Source organism: Vidua chalybeata, chromosome 19 (genome assembly GCF_026979565.1).
Source record: "Vidua chalybeata isolate OUT-0048 chromosome 19, bVidCha1 merged haplotype, whole genome shotgun sequence".
Classification (NCBI taxonomy): Eukaryota; Metazoa; Chordata; class Aves; order Passeriformes; family Viduidae; genus Vidua; species Vidua chalybeata.
This window is the reverse complement of record NC_071548.1, coordinates 7,620,578-7,643,438: the sequence shown is the minus strand read 5'-3', so window position 1 is coordinate 7,643,438 and position 22,861 is coordinate 7,620,578. Positions and strand designations below refer to the sequence as shown.

The 22,861-nt window shown below is 53.8% G+C and overlaps 1 protein-coding gene across 4 annotated transcripts in view; it reads right to left on the bottom strand.

The window, feature by feature from the left end:
- SLC39A11 (solute carrier family 39 member 11) overlaps window positions 1-22,861 on the bottom strand; it is a 92,132-nt gene that overhangs the window by 13,431 nt on the left and 55,840 nt on the right. For all 4 annotated transcript variants that reach the window (XM_053960454.1, XM_053960456.1, XM_053960455.1 and 1 more), the window contains exons 6-7: window positions 18,851-19,021; window positions 6,223-6,292 (exon numbers count right to left, since the gene is read on the bottom strand). In XM_053960454.1, the coding sequence (XP_053816429.1) occupies window positions 6,223-6,292; window positions 18,851-19,021 (241 nt within the window). The remainder of the gene's footprint in view (window positions 1-6,222; window positions 6,293-18,850; window positions 19,022-22,861) is intronic.

Below are 22,861 nucleotides of genomic sequence, written 5' to 3'. Positions count from 1 at the left end.
CCTGTGAGAGTGAGAGAGAAAACCCCACTGTGTGCTCTGCCACAATGATTCCCATTCATCCCCAGAAAACACAGGACAACATTTTCGCCTGGTTTCAATCTCCCTACATTAATCAAACCTTTTTTTTTTTTTTTTCTTGTTTTTTTCTTGTTGTTTTTTTTTCCCCCCAGCCTGAGAGACGCAGCGTGGGAGGCACTGGCTGTCCCGTGCAATAATATTTTCCAAGCCCTGCTCAAAGTCTGCCTGTCAGCCCGAAGCTTCTCTGCTGTCTGTTCCACCAGAGCTGGACAGGAAACAATCCGTGGGCACAACAGATCCAAACAAGGCCAGCATTCCCAGCAGAAGGGAGCATGAATGGGAACCATTGTGCTGTGCTGGAGGAAACATCCCCAGCATCGTCCAGGGGGGGAAATATTTCTGTTTCCATCACTCCCCTGCTCCTTTCCCTCTGTCCCAACAGAGATTTCATGGGGGGAATTGAGGATCGGGGTGGGATGGTCCATGGGAATCCAAAGCAGGCTGAGCTGGGCACACCCAAGTTATAGAATATATTATATAAAATTATATATAATATATATTAAAATTATATATAATATATAAATATAACATATATTATATATACTATTAATAGAGAGTATACTATATATAAGATATAATATATTCTATATTATATTATATTCCATATATATTTTATATATATTATTTATATTATATATATATTATATATAAAATATTATATATATTATATATATTTTTTATATTTACATATTACTATATATAATAAAATATAATTATTATATTATATATTATATAATTATAATATAGAATATATTATATAATATATTATGTATTATATATTATATTATATTATATTATATTATATTATATTATATTATATTATATTATATTATATTATATTCAATGTATAATATAGAATATATTATATATTGTATACTATATAATATGTTATATAATATTATATATTATATATTATATATTATATATTATATATAATTATATATAATAAATATTAGATATTATAATATATTATTTCTATATAAATAAATTATATTTTTATCTATTTCTTTTATTATTATTTTATTTATCTTTCACTCCAAGTCACACTCGCAGGGATTTTTTTGCCTGCAAGCAGCCGAGTCATTCCCTGGAGCAGCGATGCCCACGCTGCCCTGAGCCAGCTTGATTTGGGCTGGGAGCAGAGGAGCAGCTGTGCCCTGTCCGTGCCAGGAGCACAGGGAAGCTGCCCCAGCATCCTGCAGCACCCAGGCCACGTGAGCTTCCCAAGATCCAAGAAAAAAATGCAGTGAAAATCCAGGGCTTGGCATTCCCCAGGCTCCATTTTCCAGCCTTAACAGCTTTTGATTAAATATTTGGAATTACAGCCACAAGGGGTTCTAAAATAACACCAGGGCTGTGGGATGGGGGAGCTGCATCCACAGGGAGATATTCCCACTGGAAGAGCATCCCTGGAGCCCTGGAAAACAGCTCAGCCAGGGCAAAACCACGACTGGCAGGCAAAAAAATCAGCCAAGGGTGCAGGGAACATCCATCCCACCTGCTGGAAACACAGAGCTGGGACTCCTGACGGAGGAGGAAATCACCCAGCCAGGGAGTGCCAGAGAAATCCAGCTGGTTCCACGTTCACTGTGCACCAGATTCCCTTTTCCTGCCCCAATCAGCCAGCCAAGGTGCAGGCACTGCTCACCACACACCCCCCTGCTCCTCCTCCAACACATTCCCAAATCCTTCTCCTGTTAAAAGCAAATTCCCTGGCACGGGTTTTTTTCCAGCAGTTTTCTGTTCCCTCTGCACACTCCCGAGTTCCTGCAAGCCTGCCCGAGGAAATTAATTTTATGGCAAATTTCTCCTTGACAGAAAAAAAAGAAAAAAAAACCCTCAGGAAGCAGCAACGCTCCATAAGAAAAGGGATTTGGCTTTTGTGTGCTCGCCTCCAGCACGGGGATGAGCTCCTGCAGACAGCAAACAGCTCCTGGGGGATTGGGGAAATGCAGATCCGGGATTTGGGAGATGTAGATTCAGGATTTGGGAGAGGCAGATTCAGGATTTGGGAGAGGCAGATTCAGGATTTGGGAGAGGCAGATTCAGGATTTGGGAAAGGCAAGTTTAGGGTTTGGGAGGGGCAGATTCAGGATTTGGGAAAGGCAAATTCAGGATTTGGGAGGGGCAGATTCAGGTTTTGGGAGATTCAGGATTTGGGAAGGGCAAATTTAGGATTTGGGAGGTGCAAATTTAGGATTTGGGAGGGGCAGATTCAGGATTTGGGAGATTCAGGATTTGGGAGGCTCCTGCACCCCAGTTATCCCTCAGGATCACACTCTGCTCCCACACGGGGTGGGATGGGAAGAGGACAGTCAGCCCCTCTGATCTTCAAAGGAAGAGCTGCTGATGGGAAAAGGGCAGGAAAAGAGAGCCCAGGGACCCCATTCCCCTTCTGATCCACTCGGGAGGGGAGATGCTGCAGGAGCCAGTGTGGGACCCCCTCCCTGCCAGCCCCTGGAGCTCCCCAGCACCCCAGGCCATGGGATGAGGGCTCGGGATCACCCCAGGGATCCCCGGTGCTGCCTCCATCCCCTGAAGCCACTTGGAGGAAGGGACACGCGGGGCTGTGGCAGCAGCGGGGACCTGGCCTGGTCCCTCTGCTGCTCCCTCCAGCCTTGGGAAGGGCACTGGCAAAGGGGAGCAGGGGGCACAGCCCTGCCTGTCCCTTTTGTGTCCCCTGAGTGTCCCCTGCCTGTCCCTTTTGTGTCCCCTTTTGTGTCCCCTGCCTGTCCTTTTTGTGTCCCCTGCTGCTCCCCGCAGCTCCAGCCCCATCTGGTTCCTGTTAGAGCAGCCACCCAAGGAGGGAGGGGAGGGGAAGGGAGGGGAAGGGAGGGGAAGGGAGGGGAAGGGTCCCTCCCCCGCGGTTCGGTGGGGATCAGGAGGAGGCCGAGCAGCTTTTTAAAGCCATGGCTGCCCTTCTCTTTACCTTCCTGCCTGGAAGGCGGCCAGGAGCAGCTCCTGCCTTCCCCGTTCCCATCCGGAGGGAACCTTCTCCCGGGCACACCCGCGCTGCCCTGGCACTGGCTCCTCTCCTGTCCCCGCAGCACTTCGTCCCGAGCTGCTGTTTCCATTCCCGCCGCAATTCCCAACATTCCCAGCCCTGGCAGGGAGTGCGGCGGGAGCAGCACGGTCCCACCGCAGCGAGGGATGCTCCTGCCTGGGGATGGGAGCGGCTCGGCCCCACTGAACACCCCAAAAGGGGCACCTGCCACCATCCCAGCTGCTCCAAACCCCATTCCAGGGATGGGGCAGCCACAGCTTCTCTGGGAATTCCACGCCAGCCCCTCACAGGGAACAATCCCTTCCCAGTATCCCAGCCAACCCTGCCCTCTGGCAGTGGGGAGCCGTTTCCATTCCCGTTTCCATTCCCGTTCCCGTTCCCAGGCACAGCCTCTCCGTGGGTTCTCCCCACGTATGAAAATCCCGGCTGGGGGCTCCGATCCAGCCGCAGCTCCCGGAGGAGCCCGGGCGCAGGAACGGAGCCTGCACACCCGGGGGCAGCAAAGAAACGCGCAGGAGAATCCCGGGAAGGGCCGGGATGGAGAATCCCGGGATCCGGGATGAGCTGGGATGATGGGCAGGAATGAGAATCCTGGGACCCTGGGGGATGGGCAGGATGGAGAATCCCGGGATCCTGGATGATGGACAGGAATGAGAATCCTGGGATCATGAATGATGGGCAGGATGGAGAATCACAGAATCCTGGATCCTGGGCAGGATGGAGAATCCCAGGACCCTGGACGATGGACAGGAATGAGAATTCTGGGATCATGAATGATGGGCAGGATGGAGAATCTTGGGATCTTGGATGAGCTGGGATGATGGGCAGGAATGAGGATCCTGGATCCTGAGCAGGATGGGGAATCCTGGGATCCTGGGCAGGAATGAGACTCCTGGGATCCTGGATGATGGACAGCAATGAGAATCCTGGGATCATGAATGATGGGCAGGATGGAGAATCCTGGGATCATGAATGATGGGCAGGATGGAGAATCCCAGGACACTCCCGAGCCCAGGGATTCCCAGCCTGGCTGAGCTGATCCAGCACATCCAAGCTCCAGGTGTGTTAAATGTGACATTCCCTTCTCCCTAATTCTCATTTTTGGGGTTTCAGCAAATGCCAGGATGTGCCCCTGACTGGGGCCATCCCTGTGGGGCTGCACCTGCCCTGCTCGCACCCCCCTGGAACAGCCCTTTGGGATCCCTGCAAAGCCTCAGGAACCGCATCCCCAGGAGCAAGGGGGCTGGGCCAGAGCGGCGGGTGCACATCGCAGGGAGAAGCAGAGCACGGGGAGAGCCCGGCACGGAGGTGCCGTTTGCAAGGCGGCCGCCAAGAGGTGCCAGCAGCTCTTGAAAGGCTCGGCAGCTCCTCCAGCCCCGCTCCGGGTTTGTTATCCCTTCCTCCCGCCTCTCCGGGTTTGTTATCCCTTCCTCCCGCCTCTCCGGGTTTGTTATCCCTTCCTCCCGCCTCTCCGGGTTTGTCATCCCTTCCTCCCGCCTCTCCGGGTTTGTCATCCCTTCCTCCCGTCCCTCCAGCCCTGCCGGGGGCAGCGGGTGCTGTGCCCCTGCTGGGAGGAGCAGGACACGTCCCCAGTGCCCAAAATCCCAGAGTTTGGAGGAGCTGGATTGTGGCAGGCACGTTCTGCTCTCTCTCAGGAATTTTTCATAGAGGAGCACAGAGGGAAGAAAGAGAAAACAATTTCTATTTCTGCTCCTTGTTTTTCCCATGTGGAATGTGTTTGGAGGATTGTTTACCTGGGGTGATTGCTGGGTTGGATTCTGGGGAGGATTGTTTGAGCCTGGTGGCCAATCCAACCCAATCCAATCCAATCCAATCCAATCCAATCCAATCCATCCAATCCAGTCAATCCCATCCAATCCAATCCAACCCAATCCAATCCAACCCAATCCAATCCAATCCATTCCAATCCCATCCTATCCAGTCCAATCCAATCCATTCCAATCCAATCCCATCCTATCCAGTCCAATCCAATCCAGTCCAATCCAGTCCAGTCCAATCCTATCCAGTCCAATCCAATCCAACCCACCTGTGGCTGCACTCTCAGAGAGGGTCACGAGTTGTGGGTGAGTTAGAGATGGGAGTTAGAACAAGTGGGTTTGTAGTTTAGTATCTCCTTTAAATAGTATATTAATGTATTCTAGCATAGTTCTAATAAAGAAACACATCAGCATTTCTGCCCACCGGGTTCACCTGCTTTTACAGCACTGGATGATGCCCCCAGGTGCCAGCAGTGCCAGGGAAGCACGGAAGGGTTTTCCTGGGAGCTCTGGCAGGAGCAGGATTCAGGGATAGCAGGATGCCAAGAGGACCAGGAGCCTTCCCTGCCACCAGTCCCAGAGTGCCGTGGCCCTGCCTGGCAGGAATGGCACACAAAGGCACCAGATGCTTCCCAGCAGCTGCTCCCACCCTGGGGATGTGGCTTTTAGGGAAAATCCCAGCATTTCCCTGTGCCAGGGATCCTGCCTGGAAGCAGCGCTGCTCCCAGCTCAGGTGGGACAGCAGGAGGAGGAGGAGGAGGAGATGAGGGAATCCTGCAGGGAGCCATGGAGACGCCAGGCAGGGGCACTGGGAAGAGGAGATTCCACCATTCCTGCTGCCAGCTCCAAGGAAAGGGATTTACCAGGCTGAGGTTTCCCCCACCTCCACCTGATTTACACATCCCCAGCTCCCAGCCTTAGCCCTTCCTCCTGCCCTCTCCTCTGCAGCTCCCCACAGCAAAGCAGCTGCCAGTGCTGAGCTGAGCGTCCCCAGGGATGCTCAACAGGGAGAAGGGAGCGGGATGGACACCCCAAAATCCCGGGGTGCACCTCCTGAGAGCCAGCAGCACCCACTGGGACACTCAGCTGCCTCTCCCCAGCTCCAGTGAGCCCAGAGAGGCAAAACCACGGAGCCACTGTGGGACCATCAGCACCAGAAACCTTTTCTCACATCTGGCCAGCACGGGGTGAGGAAAATGCAGCAGCACCAGGAATTTCTTCCACTCCCTTTGCCACCCTTGCACTTCCAGGCAGGTTTCATCAATCCATGGATCTCCAACCCCCCCCCCCAGCACGGGACAAGGTGGGGCAGCCAAGCTCCAAGAGGCAAAGGAACGCACAAAAAGCAGGATCAGGTCTTACCTGGCACTTTGGAATGTGGCAGACTCGGATTTCCCAATGGCCCCGAAGCCAACTCCCACTGCCAGGCCCTCTGGAACAGCAGGGAAAAACCAGTAAGGACCAGTAAGGTGCAGCCCTGAGCCCAGCCCAGGAGGGATCCTGGGTTTGGATCCAGGAGAATTCAATCCAGCTGTGCCCAGGGATTCCCACTATGGACCCAAGCTGCTCTCCAGCACGGGGAGAAGCTTCTGGATTGATGAGTGCAAAGAAGGGGAGAAGATCCCAATCCCCAGCAGCTGGAATGGGATTTCACCAAGGAGCCAAGCAGTGCAAAACAGCAAAGCTGCTCCAGAAGGCTCAGGCTCAGCCAAGCTTGGGGGATTCCAGAGGAGCCAAAGCCCAGCTTCTCCCAGGAATCCCCCAGGAGCTGGGCTAAACCAGGAGCAGGCTCCCAGCAATGCCCCCTCCCCTCTCTCTCTCTGCCCCAAAACCAGCACAACACCTGTAGGGACAGGCTCCAAAGCACAGGGAAACCCAAACTCCACCAGAAAATTCCTACCTTGCAGATTATCGTATATTACAGCTAATCCCATCATTTTAAATACAGTTAATCCCATAAACCCCAAGGAAAACAGCTGAAAAGCCTTCCCAGGGGAAAAAAAAAAAACCCAAAACTGATTTCTAGAAAGCACCAAAGCCTCGGTATTTTATCCCCCTTGGTTTAAAATCCCCATTTTTGGGTTTTTTTCCAGCCTGGTGGCCTCGCTCCCCTCCCAGCAAGGGGTGGAGGGAATGTTCAGAGGACAGAACCAAAACTGGAGGGATTTTACAGCCCCAAGGAGGGGCTCAGGTGAGCATTCCAACAGGTGGGAAGCTGGAGGAGGAGTCTCAGAGCTCTCAGGGGAAGGACACCATGTGCGTGTTTGTGGTCCTGAGAGTTCCCAGTTGCCTTGGAAACACCAGGAAAAGCAGCACTCCCCGGGATAATCACAACATCCCCATCCCTGAGCCCCAAACTGGAACACCTGGCAGCTCCCCAGAGCCTGGAGCCGAGGGCAGGGGCAAAACCAGAGCAGAACCAGCCCTAAAACGGGGCTGGAGGGCAAGGAGATCCCAAAAATCCCCCCCAAAAATTGGCCCTAAAATCCCCCAGTGTGTTCCAGCCCCGGGCAGGGGCACAGGTGGCAGGTGCCACACCTGGGGGTGACACATTCCTGCCAAGTGCTCCCACTGCCCCCGGATCAGCCAGGCAGGACTCAGGGCAGCAGCCAGGCTCAGCAGGACTGGGGTGATGTTTTATCTCTTCCAGCCGGGTCTGATAAGCTCTCAGAGACAAACATCACACCCTTGACAGCTCAGCTGCCTCAGGTGGCATAAAAGCAGCAGGATGGCTCCTGTGACAGTATTGGAAACAAAAAGGTTTTAATAAAAGGCAAAATAAAAAAGCTCTTTACAGAGAAAAAACAAACCAGGGCAAGAGGTCCTTGCTCCTGCTAAAACATTTCACAAAATGTTGATTTTCTTCTTTTGATCTCTTCTTTTTCTAGGGAATTGCTTAGGTGGAATTTTTTGGCTCCTGTGAAGTCCCCAAAGTCCTGTGAGGTGTCTTTTAACCAAATTGAGGAGAGAAACTTCTGGGCTTTTGTCCTTTTTAAGGAGACAAAGGGTGACTTGTTTACTCCATCAACAGGGGGCACATCCCTACATCGGGGCACAACCCTGGAAAAAGGAATTTCCTGCCTGGGCCCCGTCCAGCCACGGAGCCCCACGAATCCAGGCCTGGCACCGCTCCTCCCAAAGATCCCTCTGGAAGCGTGGCTCGCCCAGGGAGCAGAATTCAAAGGGAAAAAGCCCTTTTTTAGTAATTCTCTTTCCAAATGGTTTGTGTGAGGAGCAGAAATAGCTCTGGCAGAGGGGCGAGTCCCTGCTGCGGAGAGGGAAACCCAAAATTCCTGGGAGCAGATCCCAAATGCGGGCCATGGGAGGCAGCAGATGGTGCTGGGGAAGGGCTGAGCTGCTCAGGGAGAAGCTGCAGCTCAGGGGGAGCAGCAGGAGGAGGAGGAGGAGGAGGAGGGGACACGGCAGCTTGGCCACGTCCCCACAGCCCAGGATGGACCCGGATCCCAAATGAGCCAAGGACGATCCCAGAGCAGCCAAGGAACCCTCCCGGCCAAGTGTGGGGTCAGGGGGGCACAGCAGGGACAGCCCAGCAGCTCAGAGGTCTGGAAAAGCTCTGATCCTGTGGAGCAGGGACTGTGGGGTGGAACAGGGACTGTGGGGTGGAGCAGGGAGTGTGGGTTGGAGCAGGGAGTGTGGGGTGGAGCAGGGAGTGTGGGGTGGAACAGGGACTGTGGGATACAGCAGGGACTGTGGGATACAGCAGGGACTGTGGGATGGAGCAGATATTGTGGGATACAGCAGGGACTGTGGGGTGGAACAGGGACTGTGGGGTGGAGCAGGGAGTGTGGGGTGGAACAGAAGTTGTGGGATGGAGGAGAGATTGTGGGATGGAGCAGGAACTGTGGGATGGAACAGGAGTTGTGGGATGGAGCAGATATTGTGGGATACAGCAGGGATTGTGGGATGGAATAGGGACTGTGGGATGGAGCAGGAGTTGTGGGATGGAGGAGAGATTGTGGGATGGAGCAGAGACTGTGGGATGGAACAGGAGTTGTGGGATGGAACTGGGACTGTGGGATGGAGGAGAGATTGTGGGATGGAACAGGAGGTGTGGGATACAACAGGAACTGTGGGATGGAACAGGGAGTGTGGGATGGAGCAGGAACTGTGGGATACAACAGGAACTGTGGGATGGAGCAGGAGTTGTGGGATGGAATAGGGACTGTGGGATGGAGCAGGAGTTGTGGGATGGAGCAGGGGATGCAGCAGGGCAAGGAAGGAGCAGGAGGAAGAGGAGGATCCGTGGAAATGGGAAAATGAGAAGCAACTCACAAATCCCACAGAACTCTCAGGTTTGGAGGGAAGGCAGGAGTGAAAGGCAAAGCAGGATTTGTCTAAATCTTCTTCCTACAAAACCCCCCAGCTGTGCCTGAGGGGTTTCCAGGGCAGGTGAGGGGAGCAGGGCTCAGCAGAGGACAGTGCCTGCAGAACTCAGGGAAAACCAGCAGGAATTCTGGATTTAACAGCAGGAAATGCCTTTTTTTTTTTTTTTTTGTGAGAAAATGGGAGTTTGGGATGCTGAGAAACCCCTTTGCACTGTGGCCACCAGCACATCCTGAAGCTCATCCCAAAAAAACCCATCCCTGTGCTGAAACCCAGCCCAAACTCTTCCCAAATCCTGCAGGATCTGCACATCCCACAGCACTGGGAACTCCCCCAGGTCCTGCCAGAGCTGGGGGTGCCACTGTCCCCTCCCAGAGGGGCTCTGGAGCTGATTCTCCTGGCTCAGCACAGGGGGAGGGAAGGTTCTCATCCATTATTCATCCTGCTCTTGGAAGAGCTGTTAAGTTCCTAGTGGGAAATTAATCTTGCCATAATGAGGTTTGGATTTCTCCAAGAGTTTAAGCACTGCCACTCAGAGCTTTTTTTTTTTTTTTCCCTGCAGACTGAAGCCCAGGGCCCTCCAGGAAACATCATTTTGCCATTATTGCTCAAGGATGAAGCAGATTTCCAGGGATTTGCCAAGTTTGTAGGTTCCCCCCACCACCCCGAGGGTTTGTGGGCATTCAGGTGGAATGTGGGAGGCAGGAGGAAATCCTGCTCATTCCTAATCCTGGTTTAACCCCCACGGGATCCAGCCCATCCCCATCACACCCTTTCCTCTTTTCTCCTCCTCCCACAAAAGCAAATCCTCGTTTCAAGCCTCAGTTCAATTCCATGGAGCTGCAGGAGCTGACAGCTCAACCTCCACCTGGTTTTAAACAATTACACCCAATCTGAAAGAATTCCACCTGGTTTTAAACAATTACACCCAATCTGAAAGAATTCTACCTGGTTTTAAAGAATTCCACCTGATTTTAAGTTATTACACCTGACTTTAAAGAATTCTACCCGATTTTTGAGCAATCCACCTGATTTTAAAGAACTCCACCTGGTTTTAAAGAATTCCACATGGTTTTAAAGAATTACACCCAATTTTTAAGAACTCCACCTGATTTTAAAGAATTACACCTGATTTTAAAGAATTACACCTGATTTTAAAGAATTCCACCTGATTTTTAAGAACTCCACCTGATTTTAAAGAATTCCACCTGATTTTAAAGAATTCCACCTGATTTTTAAGAACTCCACCTGATTTTTAAGAACTCCACCTGATTTTAAAGAATTACACCTGATTTTAAAGAATTACACCTGATTTTAAAGAATTCCACCTGATTTTTAAGAACTCCACCTGATTTTAAAGAATTCCACCTGATTTTAAAGAATTCCACCTGATTTTTAAGAACTCCACCTGATTTTTAAGAACTCCACCTGATTTTAAAGAACTCCACCTGATTTTGAAGAACTCCACCTGATTTTAAAGAATTCCACCTGATTTTTAAGAACTCCACCTGATTTTGAAGAACTCCACCTGATTTTGAAGAACTCCACCTGGTTTTAAAGAACTCCACCCGGTTATAAAGAATTCAAGCAACTGTCCAACATCCCAGAACTCCTCCATCCTGGGAATGCTTCTCTGGAAGCAGAAAACTCTTTCCCAAATTACCAGAGCAGGACTGAGCTAAAAGCAGGGACTGACCCTGCTGGGACTGAGCTCTCCTGACCCCACAGCACCTGAATCCATCAGAGATATTTAAAGTTTCATTCCCAGCACGTAAATGCTTTCTCAGGCCACTGCTCAGTGAGGTTTAATGTGACAGACCCGAGATCTGATGGGGACAAGGCAGGAAAGCAGCTCCCACATGCATATTTCAGTGGAATATTTCATTCCAGCTGGTGAAAATCCTGGATTTAATTGCCTTTTGTCACCTTTGTGCCTGCTGCTGCTGACAAAACACCGATGTGTTATCAGTGCCTGTCACTGGCTGCCTCCAAATGAGTTTTTGACAGATGAGCTGGTGACAAGGGGACATCAGAGACCCCCCCCCGTCCCCTCCTTACCAGCCTGAGGCTGGCAGGGAAACTTCCCACCCTGGAAATCATGGAATTTCCTTCAGCTGCCCCAGTGCAGAGCCTCCAGCTGCCTGGGAGGAGCAGGGGGAGCCCTGAGGGAGCTGAGCTGGAGGCCACAGAGCCAAAACCAGCCTGAGAGCAGCAGCCATGGCTGGGGGTGCCACCTGAGCCCTGGGGGTGTCACCTGAGCCCTGGGGGTGTCACCTGAGGCTTGGGATGTCACCTGTGTCCTTCACCTGAGGGCATCACCCAGACCTGGGGGTGTCACCTGAGCCCTGGGGGTGTCACCTGAGGCTTGGGATGTCACCTGTGTCCTTCACCTGAGGGCATCACCCAGACCTGGGGGTGTCACCTGAGCCCTGGGGGTGTCACCTGTGTCCTGGGGATGTCACCTGAGTCCTGGGGATGTCACCTGAGTCCTGGGATGTCACCTGAGTCCCTCACTGAGAGCAGCAGCCATGGCTGGGGGTGTCACCTGAGCCCTGGGATGTCACCTGAGCCCTGGGATGTCACCTGTATCCTTCACCTGAGAATGTCACCTGAGCCCTGGGGGTGTCACCTGTGCCCTGGGGGTGTCACCTGTGTCCTTCACCTGAGAATGTCACCTGAGCCCTGGGATGTCACCTGTGTCTTTCACCTGAGGGCATCCCACATGGCAGGGGGTGTCACCTGGGGATGTCACCTGGGGATGTCCCAGCCCTGCTGGGGAGGTGACAATTAACGGGACAGCTCAAGGGGACCTTTCCCAGCTCCTGCTCTCCCCAGTCAGTGCCCTGGAACGTTCTGGATGGAGCCGAGCTCCCGGCTCTGTCTCATCCCCTCGGAGCTCTCTCCTCCCCCTGCTCAGGAGCCATCCCTGCTCATCCCTGACTCCCTCTGGAATTCCCCCGGAGCTCCCTCGGGAGCCAACCCCAGCTGGGTTTTCTCCCCAGAGCAGAAACGCTGGGGAAAAAAAATCCACGGATGTTGCAACGTGCATCTTTCCAATTCCCTGAAATTCCATGGAATTGCTGCCCCACGAGCTCCCTGCCCCCACCAACACCCCCTACCTGCATCTTCCCTTGGATCAACGCTGCAGGGAGGCCTTTTCCTCCTGTTCCTTACTAAAAATGACCCCTTTAGGAATGGGGGGTGCTCCAGGTGCCCAGGAGCAGCCAGGAACAGGCAGGGCAGGAGGGAGGTTGGAATTCCAGGAAGAGGCATCAGCCAGACGAGGCACAGATTAATGGGTGCAGCTAAACTGGCTCTGCCAAGCCCCAGTGGGTTCCCAAATCCTCATTAAAGCCAACAATTGGAAAACAGCCTCAATTTCAACAGCCCCACGAAAAAAAAAAAAACAATAATAAAAAAAACCCCCCATCATTCCAAATGAAAGTTCCCAGCCTTTTAATGGATCTGGGAGAATATTCATACCAATAATCAGTGCTGCTCATAATTGAGATGCAATCTGGCACTCATTGCCCTTCCCTCGGGAGGCCGAGTGCCTGTCCCAGGAGGATGAATCCAATCAATTTTTGCTAATGACAAAGCAAGCAGCCTGGAAATCACCTCCCTTCCCAGGAACTCCAATCTGCCAGCACAGCACGGAGCCCCTGCTGCCCTGCACAGCCCCCTCCCTGCAGCCCCAAGCCAGGATCTGCTCCTCCTCGGCAAGGAGCAGCCCTGGGCACGGGGCGTGGGCTCTGCCTGACCCCTCTGGGGCTGGCTGGAGGTTTAAAAAGCTGCAGCACCCAGAATTCCAGCTGGGAACAGCAGGGATTCAGCCAGCACCACTGAGGGAGCTCAGCTGGGAGGTGTCAAACCCCGTGGGTGAGGTACAAACTCCATGGATCAGGTACAAATCCCATGGGTCAGATAAAAACCCCACAGATCAGGTACAAATCCCATGGGTCAGATAAAAACCCCACAGATCAGGTACAAACCCCATGGATCAGATAAAAACCCCGTGGGTCAGGCACAAATCCCATGGATCAGATAAAAACCCCATGGATCAGGTACAAATCCCATGGGTCAGATAAAAACCCCATGGGTCAGGTACAAACCCCCCCCCCATGGGGCAGGCACAAACCCTGTGGGTGAGATAAACCCCCTCCATGGGTCAGGTACAAACCCCACAGATCAGGTACAAATCCCATGGGTCAGATAAAAACCCCACAGATCAGGTACAAATCCCATGGGTCAGATAAAAACCCCATGGATCAGATAAAAACCCCATGGATCAGATACAAACCCCATGGGTCAGATACAAACCCCATGGATCAGGTACAAACCCCATGGGTCAGATACAAATCCCATGGGTCAGATACAAACCCCATGGGTCAGGTACAAACCCCATGGGTCAGATACAAATCCCATAGGTCAGATAAAAACCCCATGGATCAGGTACAAACCCCACAGATCAGGCACAAACCCCATGGATCAGGCACAAACCCCACGGATCAGATAAAACCACATGGATCAGAGGGGACAGCCGGGGGTTTGGGCTGTCCCAGGGACAGGAGGAGAGGGAACGGCCCCAGGCTGGGCCAGGGCAGGCTCAGGGTGAAGAATTCTCCTTGGGAAGGGTGGCCAGGCCTTGGAAGGAGCTGCTGGAACCCCCAGCCCTGCAGGTGCCCAGGGAAGGCCTGGAGGTGGCACCCAGGGCTGGGGACAAGGTGGGCACCGGGCACAGCTCGGACTGATCTTGGCTTTCTCCAGTTTCATCAGTGGCTCTGGAATTCTGAGGCTCCAGGGAGAGCCCCGGGGCGTGGAGATGAGCAGAACACAGCCTTGGTCCTCTGCTGAAGCACCCAGAAACTGGGAGAGCAACCAGAAATTGGGAGAGCATCCTGAAATTGGGAGAGCACCCAGAAACTGGGAGAGCACCCAGAAACCAGGAGAGCAACCAGAAATTGGGAGAGCATCCTGAAATTGGGAGAGCACCCAGAAATTGGGAGAGCACCCAGAAATTGGGAAAGCAACCAGAAATTGGGAGAGCATCCTGAAATTGGGAGAGCACCCAGAAATTGGGAAAGCAACCAGAAATTGGGAGAGCACCCTGAAACCAGGAGAGCACCCTGAAACTGGGAGAGCACCCAGAAATTGGGAGAGCACCCAGAAATTGGGAGAGCACCCTGAAATTGGGAGAGCACCCAGAAATTGGGAAAGCAACCAGAAATTGGGAGAGCACCCTGAAACCAGGAGAGCACCCAGAAATTGGGAGAGCACCCTGAAACTGGGAGAGCATCCTGAAATTGGGAGAGCACCCAGAAATTGGGAGAGCAACCAGAAATTGGGAGAGCACCCTGAAATTGGGAGAGCACCCTGAAACCAGGAGAGCACCCTGAAATTGGGAGAGCACCCAGAAATTGGGAGAGCAACCAGAAATTGGGAGAGCACCCTGAAACCAGGAGAGCACCCTGAAACTGGGAGAGCACCCAGAAATTGGGAGAGCACCCAGAAATTGGGAGAGCAACCAGAAATTGGGAGAGCACCCTGAAACTGGGAGAGCACCCAGAAATTGGGAGAGCACCCAGAAATTGGGAGAGCACCCAGAAATTGGGAGAGCAACCAGAAACTGGGAGAGCACCCTGAAACCAGGAGAGCACCCTGAAACCAGGAGAGCACCCAGAAACTGGGAGAGCAACCAGAAACTGGGAGAGCAACCAGAAATTGGGAGAGCAACCAGAAATTGGGAGAGCACCCTGAAACTGGGAGAGCAACCAGAAATTGGGAGAGCAACCAGAAATTGGGAGAGCACCCTGAAATTGGGAGAGCACCCTGAAATTTGTAGAGCAACCAGAAATTGGGAGAGCAACCAGAAATTGGGAGAGCACCCTGAAACCAGGAGAGCACCCAGAAACTGGGAGAGCAACCAGAAACTGGGAGAGCACCCTGAAATTGGGAGAGCACCCTGAAATTGGGAGAGCACCCTGAAACCAGGAGAGCACCCAGAAACTGGGAGAGCACCCAGAAATTGGGAGAGCACCCTGAAATTGGGAGAGCACCCTGAAACCAGGCAGCCGAGGCAGCCCTGAGCTGGGAGCAGGGCAGAGCCCTCCGGGAGCATCCCGGGAGCTTCCCAGGATCCAGCCCTGGTGCCAGGGCCCCACCCTGGCAGGGTCCCCTCCCCTGCCCGGGCAGCACAAAGGGAAGGCAGTTCAGCTCACACCTCGCTAATTGTTATTTGTGATACAGCAGTAACATTTTAATTAATCTGAAGTCTTCAGCGTAACAGCCACCCAAGGTACAAAGCTAAACCAGAATAAACAGGCCTTGATTAAATACATAATTAATGTTCTGCTAAAGCCGGCATATATGAATATTAATTAGCAGCACGAGTCTGCAGTTCCCCATCTCCTGTCATTATCAATTTATCCTTTCCATTGGCATTCCCAGCTTTGGAGCAAATCATCCAACCTTTCCTGCACGAACCCGCAGCGGCCGTGGGAGGCTGGGCTGGGGCTTCCACGCTCTCCCCTCCACCAGAAGCTGCTCCCAGCCTGCAAACAAAGGCAGAGGCACTGCCAGGACCCAGCCAGCTCAGCCCTCCAAGAGGCTCAAAGTCCCTGGAACAACTCCCTGCTGGCAATAAAAGGGGAGCTCATCCCACACCAGCACGCGGGGAGAGCGGGGATGGAGCTCGGGACAGCAGGCAGAGGAAACTGAGGCAGAGTTTGGGGTGGGAGTGAGGATTCCGAGCAGCTCCAGCCCATCAGGGGCTGCTCAGAGCCCCAGCAGGGTGAGGTGGATCCCCTCCTGCAGCATCCCAGCGCCTCCCGGGGATGTGGAGGAGTTCTGGAGGCACAGGAAGGGCAGAAATCCCTCGGGAACCACCCGGACACCTCTGTGGGAGTGCAGAGGGCTCCCGGGGAAGCCGAGGGAGCAGCAGAGCCAGGAGCTGCTGCCAGAGGAAGCTGGAGAAGAGCAGGCCCTGCAGAGAGCCCTTTCAGTACTTTTGAAGCACTGATAAAAGCTGGTTTTCCTAAGAAGAGCTTGTAAAAAAGATGGAGCCTGGCTTTTCGCACAGGCAGCCCGTGACAGGACAGGGGGGAACGGTTTGAAAGGGAAAGAGGGAAGATCCCCATGAAATGTCAGGAACCAATTGTTCCCTGTGAGGCTGGGGAGGCCCTGGAATGGATTTCCCAGAGCAGCTGTGGCTGCTCCATCCCTGGAGCACCCAAGACCAGCCTGGAGCACCCAGGGACAGCAGGAGCTGTCCCTGCCCATGGCACTGGATGAGCTCTGAGCTCCTTCCCCACCCAAAGCATTCCAGGACTCCCTTCAGGAGCAGGGAGTGATGCTCCAGGGCTCAGAGCACGCCCAGCAGCAGGAGTGCTCGCCCTGCAGCTAATTTCAATTAAATTCCACTTCATTCACAGCCTTTTCCCCTGGCAGAGCTGCTGACTGAGGCAGAGCTTCCCAAACCCTGCCTGCAGCAGGCACCCTGGTGCTTTCCCTGGGAGAGCAGAGGGAATTCAGAGCCCCAGACTGCTGCTCACCTGATTTCTCCACAGCCTGAATGATTTCTCAGGGCACGAGTGCTGCTGGCAGCCTCAGCTCCCACCCCTGTGATTTGGGACTGGAGGTGGCTTTGGACGAAATCCCCACGGAAAGGAGGGTGTGGCTCGGGGCTTTGGCACTGCTGAGTGGCCCCAGGGTCACCAGCAGCACCCTGGGGCAGCTGGACAGCCCCTGGGGGAGAGCAGCAGGGGGATTTGGGGGTGGAAGCTCAGCAGGGACACGTGGGTCCATTATTTAAGATGGAAACATCTTCTCTATATCTAGGACTTTTCACACCTTGAACTATCAATAAGTTCTTGTTCTTTCTTGCTCCTTATGATAAATATCAATGTATTCCCTTGGTTCTTAACTTCCTAGCTTCCCATGAGCAGGTCTAGAAATTTCCCAGCCTTTCTGAGCTTTATGTCTACTTTCTGGGGCCTTTTTGCACTTTCTAAAGCCTTTTACCTTTCTTTATTCCTACAAACCGGGCCCCAGCAGGGCCTGAGCCCCACTCTCACACCTCTCAGGGGGTGAAGCTTTGATGGTGTGGCCTGTAAGATGCAAGGGAGAGTTTGAGACCCTCAGTGACCCTGCAGAGGTGGCTCTGTGCTCCTGGAGGAGCAGCTCAGTGTCCCAGGGCCACGTCAGCATTAACCACGGGTGCCACTTTGGTCACCCCTCTGCAGAGCCCTCTCCTTTTGCTGGTGACAGGCAGGAATCAGGGAGGTGCCACCTGCCCCTTCCCTCCCTGACACCTCGTTTGAGGGATGAAATCCAATTCCACTTCCCTCAGTGCAGACATTTCCCCTTTTTTTTTTTTTTTTTTTCTTTTTTTGGAGTGTGTGGCTCATTTAAAGCTCCTTCCTCACCTCTCCTCTCCCAGCAACACCTGGAGCTGAACTGCAGCACCCAAATTATCCCCTTAGAATTAATTAAAAACAGAGGCATGAGGAGGGAGAAATGTTTTGCTGCTGCTGACAAACTGCAGCAGGTTAATGCCCAGGAACAGCTCGTGCTGGTGATGCAAGAAGAGCAGCAAATCATTAACTCCCAGCTTCTTATCAGGATAAGCCAGCCCCAGGCAGCTGCCTGCCCCAGGAGCACCCAGAGGAGCACCCAGAGGTGCTCACAGCCAGCTGGAAGGAGGCAATTCCCACCCCAGGAGCAGCAGGAGGCTGGAAGGGAGGAGGAGGAAGCAGCCAGGAGCTCTCTGTGTGTGTGTGTTCCCTTGGGTTTTGTCAGTGCCAGGGAAAGCCAGGAGCTGGGATGTGGAAGGACATCCCTGGGGGGATGGAGGACGGATGTCCTGGCACTGCAAAAAGTCACTCTCAAAGTCACCAGGCACAGGGGGACGTGTGGGGGTCCAAGGAAGCCCCGAGCCCAGCAGCCCCACGCTGAAACACGGCTCTTTCCAAATCCTTCCTGGTTTCTGCCCAAATTTACAGGTCCAGAAGCTTTTCCCTGCAGCCAGCCAGCCTGAGCCAGGCACAGAGAAGGGAGAAAGGGAAGGAGAGGAGGAGGAGGAGGAGGAGGGAGGGGGAAGAAGCCAGGAGAAAAGCCCTGGAAAAGGTTCCCTTATTTTACTTCCAACATCCCCAAGGACTGCAAAGCAGCCCTGAGCTGTCCCAGACTGATCTCCTCACCCTCTGACCTCCTCTGTCAGCCCCACAAAGCCCAGCCTGGCAGGACCTGCAGCTCCACAATTCCCCACCCACTGTCCCCATCCACGCTTTGCCTCAGGAGATAAAGCCCAGCTGCAGATCCCCCTGCAGAGACGGATCCCAGGCCTCTGGCTGGTCACAGGCAGGGGGAGGCTTTGCCACCTTTCCCAAGCCACCCTGGGGAATCACAATTCCCACCCACGCCGGGCTGGCACGAGGCAGGCTGCAGCTGCTCCAGGCTCCCCCCCCGAGCCCCCTCCCCACGGGGCTCCTGCTGCCAAGGCCTCACGTGGCTCAGCCCCACAAAATCTGGAATGGGATCCGGGCCAAAGGCGCCCACTCAGCGAGTGCCATCTGCCAGGGGGCCGGGGGAGGTGGGATCCGCGGGATCCGCGCGGGATCAGCCGGCCTGGGAGCAGGGATGGGCTCACCTGGGATGTTGTGGATGGTGATAGCCAGGATCATCAGCAAAATCCTCCTCCAGCTGCTGCTCCCGGCCTGGGGGGCTCCGTCCCGGGGTGCTGGGAATGCTGGGGGGCCCCCGGGCAGGGGGGGCCCCGCTCCCCTCCTCCTCTGGTAGGGCTCCCCGTTCTCAGCCTTGTCTGGGGACACAAAACACCGGGGTCAGCCAAGGTGGGGACAAAAAACACCAGGGTCAGCCAAGAAGGGCAGAGAAAACACCGGGGTCAGCCAAGGTGGGGATAGAAAACACCGGGGTCAGCCAAGGTGGGGATAGAAAACACCAGAGTCAGCCAAGGTAGGGACACAAAACACTGGGGTCAGCCAAGGTAGGGATAGAAAACACCGGGGTCAGCCAAGGAGGGGATAGAAAACACCAGGGTCAGCCAAGGAGGGGATAGAAAACACCAGGGTCAGCCAAGGTGGGGACAAAAAACACCGGGGTCAGCCAAGGTAGGGATAGAAAACACCAGGGTCAGCCAAGGTGGGGATAGAAAACACCAGGGTCAGCCAAGGTGGGGACAGAAAACACCAGGGTCAGCCAAGGTGGGGATAGAAAACACCAGGGTCAGCCAAGGTGGGGACAGAAAACACCAGGGTCAGCCAAGGAGGGGATAGAAAACACCAGGGTCAGCCAAGGAGGGGATAGAAAACACCAGGGTCAGCCAAGGAGGGGATAGAAAACACCAGAGTCAGCCAAGGAGGGGATAGAAAACACCAGGGTCAGCCAAGGAGGGGATAGAAAACACCAGGGTCAGCCAAGGAGGGGATAGAAAACACTGGGGTCAGCCAAGGAGGGGACACAAAACACCAGGGTCAGCCAAGGTGGGGATAGAAAACACCAGGGTCAGCCAAGGTGGGGATAGAAAACACCAGGTTCAGCCAAGGAGGGGACACAAAACACTGGGGTCAGCCAAGGTGGGCACAGCTGGGCAGCTCCTGCCCGCCTTCCCAGAAGGAAAAAGCAAAGCAAAGGAATAAAACCAAGCAGAGCAGGGGGCTCCCCACACTGCAGAGCTCAGGGAGATCCCAAGATTCTACCTCCTCCTCCTGCTCCAGGGATCCCAGCAAAGCTCCAGCCTGGCTGGGCCAAGCTCTGGGGCTGATGAGGATGATGAGGGTGATGGGGGCAGAGCTGCTGAGCCCCACAGTGAGAACTCGCCCCAAACCTGGCAGGGCTGCAGCTCCATGGCCTTTGCTGATGAAGGAAAAGCCCCAAAACTTCCTTTGGATTTCCCTCCCAAAACAGCTGCACTTCACCATTATTTCTTCCACTACCAAAAACATTTGCCCTTTGGATCCCTGGGTAACTCCAGGCTCTCCCAAGCCTCTGCTCCCAACAGGATTTGTGCTCTCAGCTCTCTTCCAATCAGTTATTTGGAACCAAACCCCAAAAAACCCGAGCCCAAATCCAGGCTGGGAGGGGCGGAAGGATCCAGGCAAAGCCCAACCAGCACCTTCAGCACAACCAGGGCAAGAAATGAGCTCAGCTTCCTCAGCCTCCCCCAGCCAATCCAAGATTTGACACTGAGAAACTGTAATTCTCCCCCTGTGGATTTATAAAATTCTCCCTCCTGCTCCTTGACCCCCTCAGCTCCAAGGATTTTTGTCTGGGCAGCGCAGGGAGCTGGCTGAAATCATTCTGACAGGATGCCAGTGCTGCCCTGGCACGAGGAAGCAGGCTGCTGCCCGCTGGCACATCACACATCTCAGGGTGTGATTCCAGAGCCAGTTAAGGACCTGAGCACCTGAGGCTGCTGCAAATCCAGGGGTGTCACCTTGGGAAGGCAGAGGTGTCACCAACAGTGCACATCACAGCAGCTGTAACACAAAACCAGACACCTGCAGGCTTCCCAAAGCACAGGGAGCACAGGCAGGGACTGGAGGTGTTTCCACAGCTTGGAAAAGACCCCCAGGATCATCGAGTCCAACCCGTGACCGATCCCCACCTCGTCCCCAGAGCGCTGAGTGGCTCCTTGGCCACTCCAGGGGTGGTGACACCTCCCTGAGCAGCCCCTTCCAACACCTGCCCAACCCTTTCCACCAGGAAATTCCAGCCTGAGCCTCGCCAGGCTCACATCCCCCGGATTTTTGGTACCCACAAACCAGGTGAGAGCCAAAAGCTGCCCCAGGTGCATTCCCTGGTGTCACAGGTGACAGCAGCACCCCTGGCTGGCCCCAGCACAGAGCCACCATCACTCTGCAAACACAGCAAGATGCTGCCCAGGCAAATATTGTCCTTGTCACCGGCCACGCGGAGCCCGCTGTCCCCAAACGCCAGCCCGGGCTGTGACGCGTGGTGGCAGAGCCCCAGCTCCTCTCCAGCCCGAGGGGACAAGGATAAATATTTTGTTTGAAGCAGGAGAAGGACAAACAGATCCCACGGAGCAGCCTGGCCAAGGCACTGTGGGAATGCTGGCACGGCGAGCCCCGGCAGAGGGGCAGCCAAGGCTGCGGCCGCCCCGGCACGAAATTCCCCGCTCCCAGCACAGCTCTGGGTTCATTGAATTGCTTGGCACGCGTCCCCTGTCCCCACAAACAGCCTCATCCTGAGCTGGCCCTGCCCAGGGTGAGCCACAGAGCGGACAGAACAGGGCATGGGGTCACCAAAGCTCCCCGTGGAGCTGCAGCTTCCACGGAGAGCAGGAGTGGGGATGCAGAGGGGCAGGAATCCCCCTCGGGCACCAAAGGCTTTCCAGGGAGGGGATAATGGCATTCTGGGCAGACAAGAAGCCACCTTCAAGTGACAAAACCCCAGACTGGGCAGACAAGAAGCCACCTTCAAGTGACAAAACCCCAGAAAGCTCCAAGTGTTCCACAAAACACCACGACAGCCAGGGCAGGTTTTCACGGATTGGTTTTTGGGGAAGGGACCTCAAAGCTCATCTGGTGTCACCCCTGCCATGGGGACAGGAATTGAGCAGCTCAGTTCTTGCTCTCCACAATTCCTCTCGTCCTCTCCTCCTGGCATTCCCACTATCCAAAGTCACCTGCTGCTCCTGTCACTCCAAAAGGACACGGCGCCTTCAGCTGAAAAACTCTCATTGCATATTAATTAAATTAATTTTAAAATGAAAATAAATCTATAAAATCATTAGATCCCAGAGGTTTAAGTAGAGATTAAAGTGCCCAATGGAGCAGTGCCCATAATTATGGAAGGATTGGGGTAGAAAAGGACCTCAAATCCCATCCAGTTCCACAGGGACACCTCCCACTGTCCCAGGCTGCTCCAGCCTGGCCTTGGACACTTCCAGGGATCCAGGGGCAGCCACAGCTGCTCTGGGAATTCTTTTCCAGGGCCTCCCCACCCTTGCAGCCAGGAATTCTTTCCCAACATCCCATCTAATCCTCCTCTCTTTCAGTTTGAAGCCAACCAAGAAAACCAAAAGCCCAGCCCAGCTCTGTTGCTTCCCTGCCACCTCCTCAGGTGCTCAGTCCCAGCTCACTTTGATCAGATACCTCATTAATGATTATTTTATATTTTATCTATTATTTTTAGTTAGTCTGCTGGGTCCTATTGGGGGAAAAACGCTGAAAAATTGCCTTTTCTGAGGAAATCTGAAGTCCCTCCAAGGCCACTGGTGACAAAGGAGGGGGGGATGCCACGAGGGTGAGGAAAACAGGGAAAACCTGTGGGAATGAAAAAGAATTGCTGCAGCTTTTGCAGGGGAAGTGCTGAGGAGGGGCTTGGAGGGACAGTTCCAACACAAAATCACCTCTCCTGTAAAGGATCCCTGGATTAGGCAGGGATAAAGGCAGCAGCACCAAAAGCAGGGAGACAATCCCGGCATCGTTTTCAGAGGAGTGCCACACAGAGCCGGCTCAAGGGATGGGCTCCACTTCCAAGTGCTGCTGGAAAAGAGGATAAAAAGGAAAGGATAATTACAGAGCAGTGATGCCACCACTGCCAGCTCGGGAGGGACCGGGACAGCCTCGCAGCCGGGAGCATTCCCAGCTGGAAACGCCGGGCTGGGGGAACAAAA